The following is a 20,210-nucleotide window of genomic DNA, read 5'->3' as shown; positions in this document are numbered from 1 at the left end:
CTCAGCGGTCACCAAGATACACGAATGCCTCTGCACACACGGAGATGCAGGGAAATGACTGCAGATGCCACACACCCTGTGCTCCTGCCAGCTGTGAAATCACAAGGGACATCCTCATCTCTCAGACCTAGCACCGCCACCCAGGGAGCTGCCCGTTCATCCTGAGGGTGGAAGGGAAGTCACAGCATCGTGGACAGAATCAACAACATGGGAAGAGCGATCCAAGATGTCTGATCGCTAACATCTCAGGATTGCAGCTCCCAGTGAAAGCGCAGAGAACAAGAGGATGCCACACTTTCAGACAAATTTTTGTCGCTCACGGAGCAGAAGATTCCCAGTGGAGGAGCCCCATGGGTTGCCAGTGCGACTCTTGTGGCCGGCGCAGCGGTTTTGCCGGCACCTCAGCGCGGCAGCTCTCGGTGCAGAGTAAATGGGACTGGTTCCCCTTCTGTCCGACGTTTGGAGCTCCGGGAAGGCAGAGTCGCCTATTACAGACTCAAGAAGGAAGCCAGACTGGAGATTCCCGGGCAGAAAAGCACCATCAGTCTTAACGCCGCTGTTTTGGCCGGTGCAGTGGGTTGCTCATATTTCAGCCCTGGGAATTAACAACTTGGACGTTCACTTAGAGACCTGATTTGAAAGTTGGTAATTACAAAGATGACAGGTAGATAAATTTACAATGATGGGAAGAAACCAACATAAAAAGGCTGAGAATACTCAAAATTAGAACGCCTCTCCCTCTAAAGAGGATCACAGTTCCTCATCAAGAAGGGAACAAGGCTTGATGGAGAACGAGGGCATCCCATTAACAGAATCAGGCTTCAGAAGATGGATAATAAGAAACTTCTGTGAGTTAAAAGAACATGTTGCAGCCCAATGTAAAGAAACTTAAGAACTTTGAAAAAAGGTTTGAAAAAATCCTAATGAGAATATACAACTTAGAGAGGAATATAAGTAAATTAATGGAACTGAAGAATACAATACGAGAACTCTGAGAAGTATGCACAGGTTTAAACACTCGAATTGTTCAAGCAGAAGAAAGGATATCAGAGGTTGAAGTCCAACTTAATGAAATAAAACGAGAAGACAAGATTAGAGAAAAAAGGATAAAAAGGAATGAGCAAAGTATCCAAGAAATGTGGGACTATGTGAAAAGACCTAATTTACGTTTGATAGGTGTACCTGAATGCGACGGAGAGAAATGAATCCAAGCTGGAAAATACTCTTCAGGATATTATTCAGGAAAATTTTCCTAACCTAGCAAAGCAGCACAATATTCAACCCCAGGTAATACAGAGACCACCACAAAGATATTCCTCAAGAAGAGCAACCCCAAGGCACATAATCGTTAGATTCACCAGGATTGAAACGAAGGAGAAAATACTAAGGGCAGCCAGAGAGAAAGGTCAGGTCACCCACAAAGGGAAGCCCATCAGACTTACAGCAGATCTCTCAGTGGAAACTCTACAAGCCAGAAGAGAGTGGGGGCCAATATTCAACATCCTTAAAGAACAGAACTTTCAGCCCAGAATTTCATATCCAGCCAAACTAAGCTTCACAACTGAAGGAAAAATAAAATCTTTTATGAACAAGCAAGTACTCAGAGATTTTATTACCACCAGGCCTGCTTTACAAGAGCTTCTGAAAGAAGCATTACACATAGAGAGGAACAACCAGTGTTAGCCTTTCTGAAAACATACCAAAAAGTAAAGAGCATCAACATAAAGAAGAATTTACATCAATGAATGGATAAAACAGCCAGTCAACATCAAATGGCAGTAATCCTAAATTTAAATCGACTAAATCCCCCAATCAAAAGATGCAGCCAAAACCCAACAGCATGCTACATCCAGACCTGTTTCACATGCAAGGATACACAAAGACTCAAAACAAAGGGATGGAGAAAGATTTACCAACCAAATGGAGAGCAAAAATAAATAAATAAATAAATAAATAAAAAGCAGGAGTTGCAATTTCGCATCTGATAAAATAGATTTTAAAGCAACAAAGATATAGTGGTAAAAGGATCAATGCCACAATAAGAGCTAATGATCCTAACACCCAGATACATAGAGACTTAGACTCCATGAGACAGAAAATTAATAAGGATATCCAGGACTCAAACTCAGATCTGGAACAAGTAAACTTAATAAATATTTATAGAGCTCTCCACTTTAAATACACAAAATATACATTCTTGTCAATGCCACATCACACCTACTCATAGGTTTAAATGAAACATTGATTGGCCATTATTAATACCCATTTTTTAGAATAAAACAACATTTCCATTCTCTCTCCCTCTTTTTCTTCCTCTTTCTTCCTCTCCTTCACTCCTTTTTTTTTTCTTTCCTTCTCTCAAAAAAATAAAATAAAATAAAAGTCACAAATCAACACATTCCAAATGATCTCTTATCCTGGCCTGCAACCCCTTTCTAAAAAAAAAAAAAAATCAACAATGCGGGCAGACAAATGCGTTGGCATCTGCAGACACAGGTGGGGCAGCTGGTCCCCCTTTGCCTCTGCTCTGCTGTCCAGGGTCACCTGTGCGTAAGGCCTGACCTTGTGAATGCTGTGAACCCCTAGGGCACCCATGACCCAGCATAGATGCCAAGGGTCGGCCTGGGTTTGTCTCTGCTTCTCTCATAGTGCCAGCTGGAGCCAAGTGAATACTGCATGTTGTCCACTGTGACAGCTGCTGGGGACTCACACCTGGTCTCTAGGCTGCAGACGCAGGAGGACCTGCCACACGCTGTCCACTGTGACAGCTGCTGGGGACTCATACCTCATCTCTAGGCTGCAGACGCAGGAGGACCTGCCACACGCTGTCCACTGTGACAGTTGCTGGGGACTCACAGCTGCCGTCTAGGCTGCAGACGCAGGAGGACCTGCCACACGCTGTCCACTGTGACAGTTGCTGGGGACTCACAGCTGACGTCTAGGCTGCAGACACAGGAGGACCTGCCACACGCTGTCCACTGTGACAGTTGCTGGGGACTCACACCTCATCTCTAGGCTGCAGACGCAGGAGGACCTGCCACACGCTGTCCACTGTGACAGCTGCTGGGGACTCACACCTCATCTCTAGGCTGCAGATGCAGGAGGACCTGCCACACGCTGTCCACTGTGACAGCTGCTGGGGACTCACACCTGGTCTCTAGGCTGCAGACACAGGAGGACCTGCCACACGCCGTCCACTGTGACAGCTGCTGGGGACTCACACCTGGTCTCTAGGCTGCAGACACAGGAGGACCTGCCACACGCTGTCCACTGTGACAGCTGCTGGGGACTCACAGCTGACGTCTAGGCTGCAGACACAGGAGGACCTGCCACACGCTGTCCACTGTGACAGTTGCTGGGGACTCACAGCTGCCGTCTAGGCTGCAGACGCAGGAGGACCTGCCACACGCTGTCCACTGTGACAGTTGCTGGGGACTCACACCTGGTCTCTAGGCTGCAGACACAGGAAAACCTGCCACACGCTGTCCTCTGTGACAGTTGCTGGGGACTCACACCTGGTCTCTAGGCTGCAGACGCAGGAGGACCTGCCACATGCTGCTCACTCTGACAGCTGCTGGGGACTCATCTGGTCTCCAGGCTGCAGACACAGGAGGACCTGCCACACGCTGTCCACTGTGACAGCTGCTGGGGACTCACACCTCATCTCTAGGCTGCAGACACAGGAGGACCTGCCACACGCTGTCCACTGTGACAGTTGCTGGGGACTCACAGCTGCCGTCTAGGCTGCAGACGCAGGAGGACCTGCCACACGCTGTCCACTGTGACAGTTGCTGGGGACTCACACCTGGTCTCTAGGCTGCAGATGCAGGAGGACCTGCCACACGCCGTCCACTGTGACAGTTGCTGGGGACTCACAGCTGCCGTCTAGGCTGCAGACGCAGGAGGACCTGCCACACGCTGTCCACTGTGACAGCTGCTGGGGACTCGCACCTGGTTTCTAGGCTGTAGACACAGGAAAACCTGCCACACGCTGTCCTCTGTGACAGTTGCTGGGGACTCACACCTGGTCTCTAGGCTGCAGACACAGGAAAACCTGCCACACGCTGTCCACTGTGACAGTTGCTGGGGACTCACACCTGGTCTCTAGGCTGCAGACACAGGAAAACCTGCCACACGCTGTCCTCTGTGACAGTTGCTGGGGACTCACACCTGGTCTCTAGGCTGCAGACGCAGGAGGACCTGCCACATGCTGCTCACTCTGACAGCTGCTGGGGACTCATCTGGTCTCCAGGCTGCAGACACAGGACCTGCTGCAGGGGATGAGGGGCAGGCACAAAAGCAGTCAGGCCACCTCTCCCTGTGGCTGGAAGTTACCTTGGGGCTACACTAGGAGATGACAGAAGTTTCTCCCAAATCTCAGGGCTGAGAGTCCTGTGAGTATGATCGGAGCTGTGCTTGCAGATTACATGTGCTGCAGAGAGCCAGGACCTGTGTGCCCTGGGAATCCCATCCACCCCTGCTGAGAGCGTGCTCTTCCTTTCATTTAGCCATAGATGTCAATCTCCATCCCCTTAGGCGAAGTCCCAGAGATAACCCCACCACAGGCACTAGAGAAAGCAGAAATAAGTTCCTGCGACAGGAAGGAGAGGCCAGAACTCATTTCTACAGGATCTCTGCAGAGCCCAAGAGAAGAGCCCCATCTGAAAATCCCTGTGGCTGTTCCAGATGCCAGGGCTTTCCTCACACCCAGAGAGGCCAGATCAGGTGGGGAGGCCTGACCTGGAAACGCCTCCTTGCCATGCCCTGGGAGAGATTATTCAGTTATTCCCGAATAAGAGGCTTAAGAACAGACTTCATGTTTGAACTCTCCTTCAGTGTCCTAATCCTGTGCTCCCTCCTGGCTGGCAGTCCCTTGGCTGTGACACAGATTGCCCCTGCCCAGTAACCCCCATCTGCTGGGAAACCCAGGGACACCAGTGGCAGATGGCCCAGCCGACTCAGCATATGGAAACGACACTCACAGGCTCCAGGGCCGTCCCATGTGGGCTGCTATGGCACAGTTGCCTGGGAATAAAGAGCAATCCCTGGAAGGGCCGGGCAGGGCCATGCCACCATGGAGTCCTGGAGTGGGGACAGTGGCCCCAAGCAACTCACCTGTGTTCTGAGGTCTGTGATGGTCTTCTGCATTTCCAGAACAAACTCTCTGAAGTCACTTGTCCCGGGTGCATCTGAGCGTGCGCTGAAGGCTAAGGTGCTGTTGCTGAGATGCTCCCCACGTCTCCCGACACTGTCGCAAGGGGAAAGGAGGAGGAGGGAGATGATATCTTGGTAGGTCCCGCCGGGCCCCATTTCCAGGTTTCCCAGGTCTGCGCCTCCCCTGAGGCTCTGAGCGGGCAGCACAGCAGGATGCAGCCTGCAGCCTGGCCCCCAGCACCCCAGGGCATCCCTGCCAGGACCCATCCTCGCCACAGGCCCACAGCAGGAGGCTGGTCCTACTGCCCGATGCCCGTGGTGCGAGGGTCCCTCTGCATGCAGTTTCCTCTGAGCCCACCATACCTGGACATTCTCCGTGATCTTGTTTTCTTGATTGGCTTGTCCTCCTGGTAGCTGAACTCAAGAGACCGTCTGCCTCGGAAATGGTATGAAAAGGCATTGAACTGGCCCCTGGTCCTACAGTCTAAAATGGAAGCACAAAGGAGAACAACAGCTCTGCTGGCTCTGACCTCCTGCCAACTATGAACCATCTTTACTGGCTGCCCATGGAGCCCACGGCGGTGCCATTAAGTCAGGCAACCTGGCAGCTGTCCGTGGTGCTAACTCTTTGCAGGTCTGCAGGGCCGAGCCTCTCTCCACCTGTGCCTCAATCCTAGTGACCTCGTGGTGCCAGCTGCCCTTAGGAGGCCCACGCTACCCACCACGCCATCTACCCACACCCTCGCTGAGTTCTCTACCCACAGATGGAGCCTCAGGCACTTGGCCTTGGAGATCAGAGTCTGCCATGTCTGGGCATCCCTCCCCCACGGCCAGGTGACCATCTACACTCTGGGGTGCCTTAAAATTACACTACAGCACCTGGATCACACTGCCAGCCCCACTGTCAGACAAGAGGCGGGCCTGGCCCTGAGTGTAGCTGAGACACCTCCCTGCCTGGATGTGGCTTCTCAACCCTCCATGGAGTAAGGAAGTGCTGTGTCCATTTGAGTCCTGGGTGAGTCCCTCAGTGCTGTGTCCACCCGAGTCCCGGGTGAGTCCCTCAGTGCTGTGTCCACCCAAGTCCCGGGTGAGTCCCTGAGGAGCCCTCAGAGCTGTGTCCACGCGAGTCCCAGGTGAGTGAGGAGCCCTCAGAGCTATGTCCACCCGAGTCCCGGTTGAGTCCCTCAGTGCTGTGTCTCTGGGCCCTGTGGACACACTATCTAACAAAGTGACGGGGTGTTTAGTCTGTCTTGTGCCATTCTCTCCCAAGAAAGCTGTGGCAGAGAACGAAAGTGAATGGCAAGTATGGACCTTTTCAAAATGCTAACGTCTCAGAAGGCCACTGGAGTAGAAATTCTACAAGGAGAGGAGGCATGAGCAATATAAACCTCAGACACCAGGCTAGCCCTCCTGTCTCCCCGGAAGGGCGGCCGGCTCCTTCTGGTCTCACATTTGCCTGACTGGCTGGAAAGAGGCTGGGAGTGTCTTCAAGACAGAGACCTCAACATCCCCTTTGCCCCACAGCAGAGCCCATAAACAATCACACAGAACGACCTGTTGTTCACTTCTGCACCTAACTATGTAGCTTCTGAGTAAACCCAGACGGCTGGAGCCCTTCCTTACTGCACCCACCCAGCGTCTCAGGAGCAGAGAAGGCAGAGTTTCTTAAAACGGCTCCTGGTCACACAAATACATCCTAAATCAGCAGCATCTGCCCAGACTACTGCAGCTCCCCCAGCAACATTCCGAGGACAGTGAGCCTCACTAGAGGACCCACCCCAGCAGAATCACAGGGCGACAGGGAAGCAGCAGGGCCAGGACACCATCCCTGGCACTGTGGGGTTCCTGCCGAAGCACACACCAGCCCTGACCCCAGAACTCTTGGGTGGGACCTCCAACCCCCAGGATGGCCGTCTCTTCCTCATGCCCTAGGGCACGGCTGGGCCACACCTGCTCAGCCTCAGCGTCCTGGCTGGCACCTGCTCTGTGCTGCCCAGGTTGGCTGGGCCAGAGACAGGCTGGCATCCTGGACCCAGTGCAGACCCCACATAGCACTTGGTGTGAGCATCGGTGACGTGGATGATGGAGACGTGCGACTCAAGGATATTCTATTCAAATGTTTCTTTTTATTTTTTATTTATTTATTTTTAAATGGAGTTTCACTCTTGTTGCCCAGGCTGGAGTGCAATGGCGTGATCTCAGCTCACTGAAACCTCTGCCTCCTGGGTTCAAGCGATTCTCCAGCCTCAGCCTCCCAAGTAGCTGGGATTCGAGGCACCTGCCACCATGCCAGGCTAGTTTTTGTATTTTTAGTAGAGACGGGGTTTCACCATGTTGGCCAGGCTAGTCTCGAACTCCAGACCTCAGGTAATCTGCCCACTTCAGCCTCCCAGAGTGCTGGGATTATAGGCGTGAGCCACTGCGCTCAGCCCAGAATGTGTCTTTTTTAAAAGTCGAATTAGCAATTGGCATTTAGTTCTGTGAAATCATTGTTCTGTTTTTGTATTTTTCTGCTGTATTTAGAGATGACTTCTGGGCTAAAATGAAAACAGGTAAAGCTTATCAAGCATTCTCTAGGCTGTGTCAGCTGAAGGCCATGCCTGCTATTTTAAGAGGGAAAGTGTCCAGAGAAACAGCGTCAACCACTGCTTCAAGCAGCTGAGCCTCTCCCACAGTGCCCCGAGAGGAGGAAGAGGCTTGTACCACGATGGGAACAAAGACTGGCTTTAAAGATGGAGCCTTTCAAAGGACTCTGGATTTTCTCAGCAGAATTACAGAAAACCCGGCTGTACTTCTTAATAAGCAGCTAACAGGAGCCTGGTACAGTTATCAGAAAACAAGTTTTTGTATCATTGGCTTTTCCTAATCATTTTCAAGGGAACAGTTTTCTATAGTCAATGAATGTTCTACTATGTTTGTAGAAAAGCTACTTTGAATTGGATAAACCAGTGAGAAAGAATAGAAACAAAACCAAAACAAAACAATAAAATAAAAACTGATATAAGTTTCCAACAGATCTAATAACAAGCATGTAAATTATTTGGAAACTTGGGTATGTAGCAAGCATAATTTAACTTTTCATGTGACTTTTCCTGTATATATAATTCCATGCATGTGTGTGTGGGTGGGGAAGGCAGACACAGAATTAGATCACACCCGCCCCCCCACACACCCCCCACCGGCGCACACCCCCCCCACACCTCACAGGTGTACACCCCTCCCCCCCACACCTCACAGGCACACAACCCTTCCCCCCACACACACCTCACAGGCGCACAACCCTCCCCCTCCACATACCTCACAGGGGCACACCCCTCCCCCCATATACCTCACAGGTGCTCACCCCTCCCTCCCCACAGTTCACAGGGGCAAACCCCTCCCCCTATACACACCTCACAGGTGCACACCCCTCCCCCCCCACACACCTCACAGGGGCACATCCCTCCCCCCCCACACCCCACAGGGGCACACCCCTCCCCCACCACACCTCAAAAGCGCACACCCCTCCCGCACACACACACCCCAAAGTTGCACACAGACACACAGGCACACACTTTCTTAGTAGAAGCTGCTAAAACACAGCCTTATTATCAATGCAAATTTCAATGCATACTAAATTAAATAAGATCTTGGCCAGAACTCTTACCTCAGGAGAAATGAGGTGGAGGAGAATATGTGTACAGTGTCTGGGCTTGTGTGTCTCTTCTTAAACTACCAATCGTCCACAGACACCACAAGCTCCACAGAGTGCCAGGCGAGGCTGGGGTCTGGCCCTGCCTCCCCCTCCCAGTCACGCCAGGCTCACTGCAGGTCCCCAGGTCACCCCATCATGGTGGGCCCAGTTCTCTCACCACAAGAGTGAGTGCTGCACAGCTTGGGTTCTAAACATCCCCAGTCTGGGTATTTGATCTGACCACAGTTTGAATAAAGCCAAAATTATGTTCAAATTAGTAATGGAAATGGAGGTTAACCAAGTCTGGGAGTTAGGAATGTGAAGCAGGGATTCAGCCAGAGGAACCAGCACCATAAGCAGCAGGGGCCTGATGCCTCTGCGGGGAAGAGGGACGGGGTGCACCAGACACCATTGCCGCATGCAGCAGGGGCCTGACGCCTCTGTGGGGAAGAGGGACCGGGTGCACCAGACACCATTGCCGCATGCAGCAGGGGCCTGACACCTTTGCAGGGAAGAGGGACCGGGTGCACCAGACACCATTGCCGCATGCAGCAGGGGCCTGACACCTCTGCAGGGAAGAGGGACCGGGTGCACCAGACACCATTGCCGCATGCAGCAGGGGCCTGACGCCTCTGTGGGGAAGAGGGACCGGGTGCACCAGACACCATTGCCACATGCAGCAGGGGCCTGACGCCTCTGCGGGGAAGAGGGACCAGGTGCACCAGACACCATTGCCGCATGCAGCAGGGGCCTGACACCTTTGCAGGGAAGAGGGACCGGGTGCACCAGACACCATTGCCGCATGCAGCAGGGGCCTGACACCTCTGCAGGGAAGAGGGACCGGGTGCACCAGACACCATTGCCACATGCAGCAGGCCACTGACGCCTCTGCGGGGAAGAGGGACCGGGTGCACCAGACACCATTGCCGCATGCAGCAGGGGCCTGACGCCTCTGCGGGGAAGAGGGACCGGGTGCACCAGACACCATTGCCGCATGCAGCAGGGGCCTGACGCCTCTGCGGGGAAGAGGGACCGGGTGCACCAGACACCATTGCCGCATGCAGCAGGGGCCTGACGCCTCTGCGGGGAAGAGGGACCGGGTGCACCAGACACCATTGCCGCATGCAGCAGGGGCCTGACGCCTCTGCGGGGAAGAGGGACGGGGTGCACCAGACACCATTGCCGCATGCAGCAGGGGCCTGACACCTTTGCAGGGAAGAGGGACCGGGTGCACCAGACACCATTGCCGCATGCAGCAGGGGCCTGATGCCTCTGTGGGGAAGAGGGACGGGGTGCACCAGACACCATTGCCGCATGCAGCAGGGGCCTGACACCTCTGTGGGGAAGAGGGACCAGGTGCACCAGACACCATTGCCGCATGCAGCAGGGGCCTGACACCTTTGCAGGGAAGAGGGACCGGGTGCACCAGACACCATTGCCGCATGCAGCAGGCCACTGACGCCTCTGTGGGGAAGAGGGACCGGGTGCACCAGACACCATTGCCGCATGCAGCAGGCCACTGACGCCTCTGTGGGAAAGAGGGACCGGGTGCACCAGACACCATTGCCGCATGCAGCAGGGGCCTGACGCCTCTGTGGGGAAGAGGGACCAGGTGCACCAGACACCATTGCCGCATGCAGCAGGCCACTGACGCCTCTGTGGGAAAGAGGGACCGGGTGCACCAGACACCATTGCCGCATGCAGCAGGGGCCTGACGCCTCTGCGGGTAAGAGGGACCGGGTGCACCAGACACCATTGCCGCATGCAGCAGGGGCCTGACGCCTCTGCGGGGAAGAGGGACGGGGTGCACCAGACACCATTGCCGCATGCAGCAGGGGCCTGACGCCTCTGCGGGGAAGAGGGACGGGGTGCACCAGACACCATTGCCGCATGCAGCAGGGGCCTGACGCCTCTGCGGGGAAGAGGGACCGGGTGCACCAGACACCATTGCCACATGCAGCAGGCCACTGACGCCTCTGCGGGGAAGAGGGACCGGGTGCACCAGACACCATTGCCGCATGCAGCAGGGGCCTGACACCTTTGCAGGGAAGAGGGACCGGCTGCACCAGACACCATTGCCGCATGCAGCAGGGGCCTGACACCTCTGCGGGGAAGAGGGACCGGGTGCACCAGACACCATTGCCACATGCAGCAGGCCACTGACGCCTCTGCGGGGAAGAGGGACCGGGTGCACCAGACACCATTGCCGCATGCAGCAGGGGCCTGACGCCTCTGCGAGGAAGAGGGACCGGGTGCACCAGACACCATTGCCGCATGCAGCAGGGGCCTGACGCCTCTGCGGGGAAGAGGGACCGGGTGCACCAGACACCATTGCCGCATGCAGCAGGGGCCTGACGCCTCTGCGGGGAAGAGGGACCGGGTGCACCAGACACCATTGCCACATGCAGCAGGCCACTGATGCCTCTGCGGGGAAGAGGGACGGGGTGCACCAGACACCATTGCCGCATGCAGCAGGGGCCTGACGCCTCTGCGGGGAAGAGGGACCGGGTGCACCAGACACCATTGCCGCATGCAGCAGGGGCCTGATGCCTCTGCAGGAAAGAGGGACCGGGTGCACCAGGACACCATTGCCACATGCAGCAGGCCACTGATGCCTCTGCGGGGAAGAGGGACCGGGTACACCAGGACACGAGGGCCGGGGATGCTGTGGGATTGGTGTCAGGGCATCCCTCGGGTACAGGGCCCCCCACACTGATCATGAGACCACCTCCTACCTCCAGGGCACTTTACACTCCTTCACAAGATGTTTCATAACACCCATCTTTAGTTATTTAGGTTACAGATATTTAGAATATTCAGCATAATTTTTAAAGAAAACCTGATATATTTAAAAAAACCTGATGCTTCTTTCAGATGTTGATTTTCGTCTTTTATGTGTGCATACAGACATACAGGCTCACACAAGTACTGGAAGCTGCACATACATTAGGTTTGAAGGAAAAATCAGGGGCACAGCTTGCTGAAGTCTGCGTTTCTGGTTCTCTTACACAGTGTTTTAGTTATCGTGAATGTTTCCACAGCACTGCCAATTCCTCAGAATTTGTCTACATTTTTGGCTCTGCAGTCCATCTCAGCATGGATACAGCACGATTTAAATCTAAAGCTGAATATTTCACTTTCAGTTTTCAGGATTAGGATGACATCTGCAGGTAACTAAGCACCTGGCAAGCAATCACCAACATCAGGGATGAAAAAGGAACAGGCATGGCGCCGCTGGCACGCCCCTTCACAGCAGTCCCGCCACACCCGCAGGTCCACCCCCTGCAGGAACCTTCACAGCAGTCCCGCCACACCCGCAGGTCCACCCCCGACACGCCCCTTCACAGCAGTCCCGCCACACCCGCAGGTCCACCCCCAGCACGCCCCTTCACAGCAGTCCCGCCACACCCGCAGGTCCACCCCCGACACGCCCCTTCACAGCAGTCCCACCCCCTGCAGGAACCTTCACAGCAGTCCCACCACACCCGCAGGTCCACCCCCAGCATGCCCCTTCACAGCAGTCCCGCCACACCCGCAGGTCCACCCCCGACACGCCCCTTCACAGCAGTCCCACCCCCTGCAGGAACCTTCACAGCAGTCCCGCCACACCCGCAGGTCCACCCCCGGCACTCCCCTTCACAGCAGTCCTGCCACACCCGCAGGTCCACCCCCGACACGCCCCTTCACAGCAGTCCCACCCCCTGCAGGAACCTTCACAGCAGTCCCGCCACACCCGCAGGTCCACCCCCAGCACGGCCCTTCACAGCAGTCCTGCCACACCCGCAGGTCCACCCTCGACACGCCCCTTCACAGCAGTCCCGCCACACCCGCAGGTCCACCCCTGGCAGGAACCTTCACAGCAGTCCCGCCACACCCGCAGGTCCACCCCCAGCACGCCCCTTCACAGCAGTCCCGCCACACCCGCAGGTCCACCCCCGGCACGCCCCTTCACAGCAGTCCTGCCACACCCGCAGGTCCACCCCCGACACGCCCCTTCACAGCAGTCCCACCACACCTGCAGGTCCACCCCCCGGCACCCCCCTTCACAGCAGTCCCGCCACACCCGCAGGTCCACCCCTGGCAGGAACCTTCACAGCAGTCCCGCCACACCCGCAGGTCCACCCCCGACACGCACCTTCACAGCAGTCCCGCCACACCCGCAGGTCCACCCCCGACACGCCCCTTCACAGCAGTCCCACCACACCTGCAGGTCCACCCCTGGCACCCCCCTTCACAGCAGTCCCACCACACCTGCAGGTCCACCCCTGGCACCCCCCTTCACAGCAGTCCCACCACACCTGCAGGTCCACCCCCCGGCACCCCCCTTCACAGCAGTCCCGCCACACCCGCAGGTCCACCCCTGGCAGGAACCTTCACAGCAGTCCCGCCACACCCGCAGGTCCACCCCCGACACGCACCTTCACAGCAGTCCTGCCACACCCGCAGGTCCAACCTGGGAATCTCACTGCAGCTGCCGTAGCCGTGTGGGAACTCTGCCACCCGGAACACGTCGCTCTGCACCCGGGTGATGTTGTCTGCGTTGTCGCACAGAACCCTGGCTAGCGATGTCTGCTTGATCTGAGTCAGCTGGGCCGGGGAGAACACGCCCGGGTTCTCGTACCACAACCTGTAGTCCCCAGAATGACAGCAGGATTGGAGAAGGGCAGGAGACTCACAGGTCACCCGGAGCTGAGTAAAAATCTCCCCCTACTCAGCTCACAGCAATGCAGACACCACTGGGTTTCATCAGGTGTCACTTAAAAATGGACCCGCGCACTGCTCACATCTCCTACTCAACAACAAAAGCAAAGGCAGAGAATCTGGTGTAAACACGACAGAGCGCTAGGTCTTCTGACTAGCAACAAAGACAACTGGCAACTTAATAAAAAACCAGCATGGCAGGTGGCTGTCTGCCGAACAGTAATAGGCAGGGTCTGCCTTTCCACTACATTCAAATAAAACAGTAACACAGACTAGAGAGAAAGCAGAGATCTTTCCCGAAGCCCAAACTCCTCTGAAGTCCCACAGTGGTCCCCTGTATAAACTGTTCACTAGGTTTACAGGAACACACATATTCCTAGAAATGAAGGTGCGGGAAGCCTCTTTGAACTTGGTGTGGCTGAGTTCTGAGGCTGACACCTAAGCCCAAGGACACACAAAAGACACTGGGGCCTCAGTGGCTTCCTCATCCTCAACCAGGGCAGCTCCTATGCTCTGGAGTCCCTGAGAAGGAGGCTGGGGAGGGACCTCCCCTTTCTGGTGCATGTGCTCACCTGTCCCCATCTCGCAGACGCTTGAACTGTGTGCTGAGCAGACACATCAGGGTGGGGCCCAGCCGGCTGCCGGGCACCAGGTCCTCCACCATGAGTGCCGGGAACAAGTCGATGTTGAGTGTTGAGCCGTACAACCTAAAACGAGGAGAAAACTGAAACTCACCTAACAGAGCTGCGCTGGTAAAAACACCGCAAACACGAAAGCAGTCCCTTCTTTCTGTCACTATCTTGGATTATTTAGAATTGACTTAGCAAAAAAAATCCTTCTTCTGTGAAGCATCTCTCCACTATGCTTTAAAGGTTTTTCCCTACTTTCTGTTATATATGTGACACACACACACACACATACCTCTCTCTCTCTCTCATTAGAACAAATTTAGAAAAGCCAAGAAAACATAAGAAAATTGAAGCCACACCTTTTCCTACTATTCAGGGTTAACCACACTTAACATCATAGTGTATACCCTTCTAATCTTTTTGAAATAAACCTGTGAAGAATCAGCTATATATACCTAAATGCATGTAGTTTATTTTTAATATGCTTTTTTCTAAAAGTATATACATGCATTTTTAAAGAATAAAATTTGATTCTACTCCATATTGAAAATATATTTGCCATAAAGAAAATATTTGCTAAGCAAAGATCAGGCAAAAAAATTAGGTTTACATGTTTCAGAACAAAGATTTTCAGCAACTTCTTCCAATTCCTTAGAAATAGGCTTATAAGCAACATGTCGCCACTTCTACTTTCGACAACTCATTCTAATCCCATCTTAGAACTTGACTAGGCAGCAGACGATGCCTGTTTCAACTGCTATTCAAAGCTCAACTGGATTTTTAACATACCTGTATTCCGTAATTCAGACTGCCCTTGTCTGCAAAGCTCAGATCAGGGAGCAGGAACTGCCCCGGGATGGAGTTTGCTGCTAAGAACAGGCAGGGCTGCGTCCTCAGCGGCCATTGGTCTTGCAGTAGAATAAACCGTTTCATGTCAACTAGCATTTAGTCTTTCAAAGACAGACAAATTGTCCCTTTTTCTTCTAAGTTCTATGACATTCAGGCTGAATTTCTAGCTCTCATACGTCCCCTGGGAGTAAAACTTGGTCGGGAGGACCCTGGCGGCATCTGGTCTGTGGCTGAGAACAGCACACTGGGGTCACCAGAGGCATCCACACCTTTTCCCAGAGGACTCCCTCCTGCTCTGGGCGGCTCTTGCTCCTGGCAGCTCCTGCTCCGGGCACCCTGCTCTCTTTCCGTCCCCACCTCTGGGAGGGACCCACCATCACAGGGGCTGGAACAGGCACATATATTCCTCAGACTCACCAGTCTGAAGCCTCCACCCAAATCCAAGGAGCTTCCTCCAAAGAAGAGGACTTGCAGTCCCAGGATATCCCACAGCTGGGGATGGGCAGGAGAGGTGAGCCTAGGCCAACCCCATGCCCTCTGCTTGCCGTGAGGCCGTGAGACACGTTTACCTAAGTGCCCACAAAGCAGACGAGAACTACGCAATCTCTAGGGTCTGCTGCAGGCAACCCTCTGCCCTGTGAAGTCCTCCCGGCCCCATGGTCTCTGACGTCATGTAACTTTTCTCAAATCTGTTTCACTTCCCTTTAGTTAGCAATGGGCTGAGACAGAAAAACACAACTAAAGAAAGGAGTGGCTCAGTGTGTGGGGAACGTCCTTAACGTGTTTACCAGGGGCCCAGCATGTCACAAGTCTGCGGTCCACCCGGTGCTGGGCTCATCTAGCGCTTTTGAACTGTTCTGAAATAAGTTTGCCAAAAGAGAGAATCAGCTGGGAGAGTCATCTGTGTCTGTCTGGACAAGAACGAAGGAGGGTGTTTCAGCACATAAAAAACACAGACAGTTCACATCAATCCTAATTCAGCAAACCACGACAAAAATTACACTGGGTTAATGGAGTGTGCACACATTTCCAATGCCAGTAACCTAAGAGCATTATTTAGATGAACGTCAGAACACAGTAAACTTAACGGGGCATCATGTTCATTTACTCATTCCTTGTAATAAATCATAAGTTAAAAATCACTTTTGTTTAGAAGGCCAGATCCAGACACACAGGGCGTGTCCTAACTTCAGCATTAAGTACCTTAGGAGCAAACTGGAGAGTCCAGAAAATACAAGAAGACGGTCTTAAGAAAGTTTTGGGCCGGGTGCGGTGGCTCACGCCTATAATCCCAGCACTTTGGGAGGCCGAGGCGGGTGGATCACGAGGTCAAGAGATCGAGACCATCCTGGTCAATATGGTGAAACCCCGTCTCTACTAAAAATACAAAAAATTAGCTGGGCATGGTGGCGCGTGCCTGTAATCCCAGCTACTCGGGAGGCTGAGGCAGGAGAATTGCCTGAACCCAGGAGGCGGAGGTTGCAGTGAGCTGAGATCGCGCCATTGCATTCCAGCCTGGGTAACAACAGCGAAACTCCATCTCAAAAAAAAAAGAAAGATTTTTCTTCTTTTTAAAACAATGTTTTTGAATGGGAATCAACATGTCCTAATACACAGTGATTTGTGGATCTGATTCATAAACCAAGGACTGTGAAGAATCATAACAGAATCACAAAGGGAAACACTGAAGAGCTATTTTTTTTTTTTTTTTTTGAGACAGAGTCACTCTGTTGCCCAGACCGAAGTACAGTGGTGTGATCTCGGCTCACTGCAACCTCTGCCGCCCGGGTTCAAGCGATTCTCCTGCCTCAGCCTCCTAAGTAGCTGGGATTACAGGCGCCTGCCACCGTGCCTGGCTAATTTTTGTAATTTTTAGTAGAGATGGGGTTTCACCATCTTGGCCAGGCTGGTCTTGAATTCCTAACCTCATGATCCACTCACCTTGGCCTCCCAAAGTGTTGGGATTACAGGCGTGAGCCACTGCGCCCGGCTGTAATAACTTATATTTCCTTAAAATACAAAAAGCAAATAAACTGGTAGAAATAACATAAAGAAAAGGTAGCAAATAAAAGACACGTGAACATCTAAAAAACAGGGGAGTCATGGGATGTCCACACTTAGGGGAGTCCAGAATGTGAGTCAGAGCCCCACCATGGCACAGAGTCCTGGGCAAGGGCCTGGCTATGGACCAGGCAGCCCTGATCCTACCCCAGACCTAGGCCTGGGTAGTGCCATGGCTGCTGCTTTGCCTATGGAACTTTGCCATTTTTGCCACTCCGTGTGGCCCAAGGTGCCCTAATCCACCTGGCCAGCTTTCCTTGTCTCAGGGGTGATGGCCTCCCATTTTGCTTTCGTGGCAGGACAAGAGCTGCGCCCACAGGTGATCAAGGCTGTGGCAGTCATGGGCAGGTGACCCCACAGGCCCAGGTCTGGACGACATGGTATGGGAGACACTACAAGACAAGCCTTAGAGGTGGTGGCCCCAAGGGCCCAGTTCTGCAGACACCAAGCTCTGCCTCTCTCCGCCCCAGTACAAGAACAGGAGCCTGAGGCCCCTAACAGCCAGTGTCAGTTCTGGAATTTTCTGGTGCAGTTTATTTCTCTCTGCAGTCAGCCCCTCTGCCATAAAAGTATAGCTCGTCTCCAAGGTGAAAATGTGCCACAGCTCAGCAAAGCTTGTCTTATAGAAAATAGGCTGGCGGAAGGGCCTTCCACCATCCACTGACCCCTGGCTCTGCCCGCTTCCCACAGCCACGAGCCACCGGGGACTGCAGGCCTTCTCATCCTGACTTTCACGGACTTGCTCCACCTAACCTCTGCCAGACACGAACAGGACTCACACACAGAGACAACACACACATCCACAGTTTGGGTCCTCCTGGTGCCACCCCCACGCGGCCTCCTCAGCTCACCTCTGCAGTTTCTCCCGGATCTCAGGGTTTTTTATCTCATTTTTCAGGTCCTCAAACGTGTGTGCCGCAGACAGGTTGCAGTAGACCCTGTAGTCGTGGTAGGGCGGGATCCCGTGGTCCCGGCCACGCTGGATGTTGATGGCCGCCAGGTCCAGGGCCACCGTGTGGGCCATGGAGAACAGCCGCTCCGTGAGCTCCGTGTTCAGCAGCTGCGAGGGCACCCGCATTTTCCCCGCCACCCCGAACAGCCCCCGGAGCAGAGGGTCGATGCCGCCCTCATTCACAATCCGGAAGGGGGAGAAGAAGGCTTTGTGCAGGGGAATGTGGCCTTGGGCAATCGGCTGGAAGTTCTCGTCTAGCCGGTAAAGCAGCGGGTTGATCAGCGTGTGGCCAAACCTGAAGGCCGCAGTGGCGAAGGCATTGAAGATGCCAGCATTGACACCCGGGTCGTATCCCTGGTACTCCCCCAGCGCCCTCATGCCCACTTCCCCTAGGATCTTCGGGAGCCAGTGCTGGTAGGTGATATGCTGGATCTCAGCGCCCACGATCTTCCTGGTCTCATAGTAGATGGTGTCGCCGTCCCAGTGCGGGTTCAGCTGCAGCAGTTCTGCGGCGATGCGGTTGTGCTCACGGAACCACAGCGTGTGCATGCTGGTCAGGCCCAGCTGCTCATTGGCACGGTGGTCCCCGGCCAGGAAGCAGGGGATGGGGCTCTCGTTCTCGTCCCGCATGCACTCGGTGGGCGGCCCCGCGGCGAAGGGCAGCAGCGGCTTCCCGGACCGCTGCACGATGCCCTGCCGCAGCAGGCCGCGGTGGCTGGCCAGGTCGCGGATGCTGCGGGCCTCGTGCTCCGTGCTGCCGTACACGTTGGAGGCGTCGATGTAGGAGGTGAGCTGGTTGATCTGCTCCCGGGGGTACACGGAGTTCATGAGCAGCGAGGTCATTCCGCTGCCGCACACCGGGCTGGAGCGCACAAAGAACATGCAGCGTGCCCCGCTCCTGGCCCGGGGGTCGTTGGGGGGGATCATGACCGAGAAGCAGGGTGGGTCGTTGCTGCACGCGGAGCTGCAGTGCTGCCCGTCTGAGAAGCGCGCCTGGCTCAGGGCCACCACCGTGGAGTCGAGGTCATGGTCCAGGAACTGGCCCCACTGCATCAGCATGTGCGTGAACTGCTCGTCAGGTGTGACGGTCTCCGTGCCGATCAGCGTGGTGGACACCAGGCGCGGCATGGGCAGCGCGTGTCCGTGGTACAGGCGGTGGGGGTTGATGCCCCGCGGGGTGTTGAAGCCGTTCTCGTACACGGACTTGAGCAGGCGCTCGAAGGCGGTCAGCGAGGCGCCCCACATGGGGTGCTGCAGGTTGTTGCAGGTGCCGTCATGCGTGCGGTACTTCTGGTGGAAGCACATGTCCGAGCAGTTGTTGACGCGCCGGTGCGCTGTGCAGCCCGACAGGTTCGCGATGAGGTTCAGGTACTGCGGGGACACCAGGTCATTGTAGTGGTAACCTGGGGGCGGAGGAAAACAGGGCAGCACTCAGTGCCCTGGAGGATGTGTGACAGCCCCGTACCCCCTGGTACCCCTGCCTCTGACATGGGCTATCTGTCCCCAGCTCATAAAACCCATGGTGCACCATGCACGGAGCCCTGCCTGCAGGACACCTGCTCTCCTCCTGTTAAAACTGCCCCTCCCCGCCTCCAGCCCAAACACAGGTATTGTCTCCACAGCCCCTCTTCCTGGCCCAACTCCACCCCCACTTAGCAGTCTCATGTTTTCAACCAGCAGCCATGCCTTCCCGTATGACCGCTGGAGCCAACCCACATTCACCAACACAGGCTGACGCTGCTCCAAATTCACTTTAAATGTCCTGTGTAACTGATAGTCACACACCTCCAGACCACAGCGCACCATCAGCCCCCACACACCTCCACACAACTACATACCATCAGCCCCCACACACCTCCACACGACTACACACCATCAGCCCCCACACCACACCTCCAGACCACAGCGCACCATCAGCCCCCACACCACACCTCCACACAACTACACACCATCAGCCCCCACACCACACCTCCACACCACTGCGCACCATCAGCCCCCACACCACACCTCCACACAACTACACACCATCAGCCCCACACACCTCCACACCACTGTGCACCATCAGCCCCCACACCACACCTCCACACAACTACACACCATCAGCCCCCACACCACACCTCCACACAACTACACACCATCAGCCCCACACCACACCTCCACACCACTGCGCACCATCAGCCCCCACACCACA

At 54.7% G+C, this 20,210-nt stretch overlaps 1 protein-coding gene across 6 annotated transcripts in view; it reads right to left on the bottom strand.

Annotated features, from left to right (window-relative positions):
• The window catches only part of PXDN (peroxidasin), a 127,130-nt gene that overhangs the window by 7,248 nt on the left and 99,672 nt on the right, over positions 1 to 20,210 (bottom strand). For 4 of the 6 annotated variants that reach the window (XM_054245264.2, XM_078350048.1, XM_054245261.2 and 1 more), the window contains 5 exons: positions 17,919 to 19,422; positions 14,101 to 14,235; positions 13,246 to 13,454; positions 5,518 to 5,638; positions 5,116 to 5,248 (listed from right to left, as the gene is read on the bottom strand). In XM_054245264.2, the coding sequence (XP_054101239.1) occupies positions 5,116 to 5,248; positions 5,518 to 5,638; positions 13,246 to 13,454; positions 14,101 to 14,235; positions 17,919 to 19,422 (2,102 nt within the window). Of the gene's footprint in view, positions 1 to 5,115; positions 5,249 to 5,517; positions 5,639 to 11,695; positions 12,010 to 13,245; positions 13,455 to 14,100; positions 14,236 to 17,918; positions 19,423 to 20,210 lie in introns of those variants that run through there. The other 2 variants (XM_078350049.1, XM_054245263.2) reach the window with 1 other exon arrangement.

This window comes from Callithrix jacchus, chromosome 14 (genome assembly GCF_049354715.1).
Source record: "Callithrix jacchus isolate 240 chromosome 14, calJac240_pri, whole genome shotgun sequence".
Lineage (NCBI taxonomy): Eukaryota > Metazoa > Chordata > Mammalia > Primates > Cebidae > Callithrix > Callithrix jacchus.
This window is presented reverse-complemented; position numbering and strand designations above follow the sequence as displayed.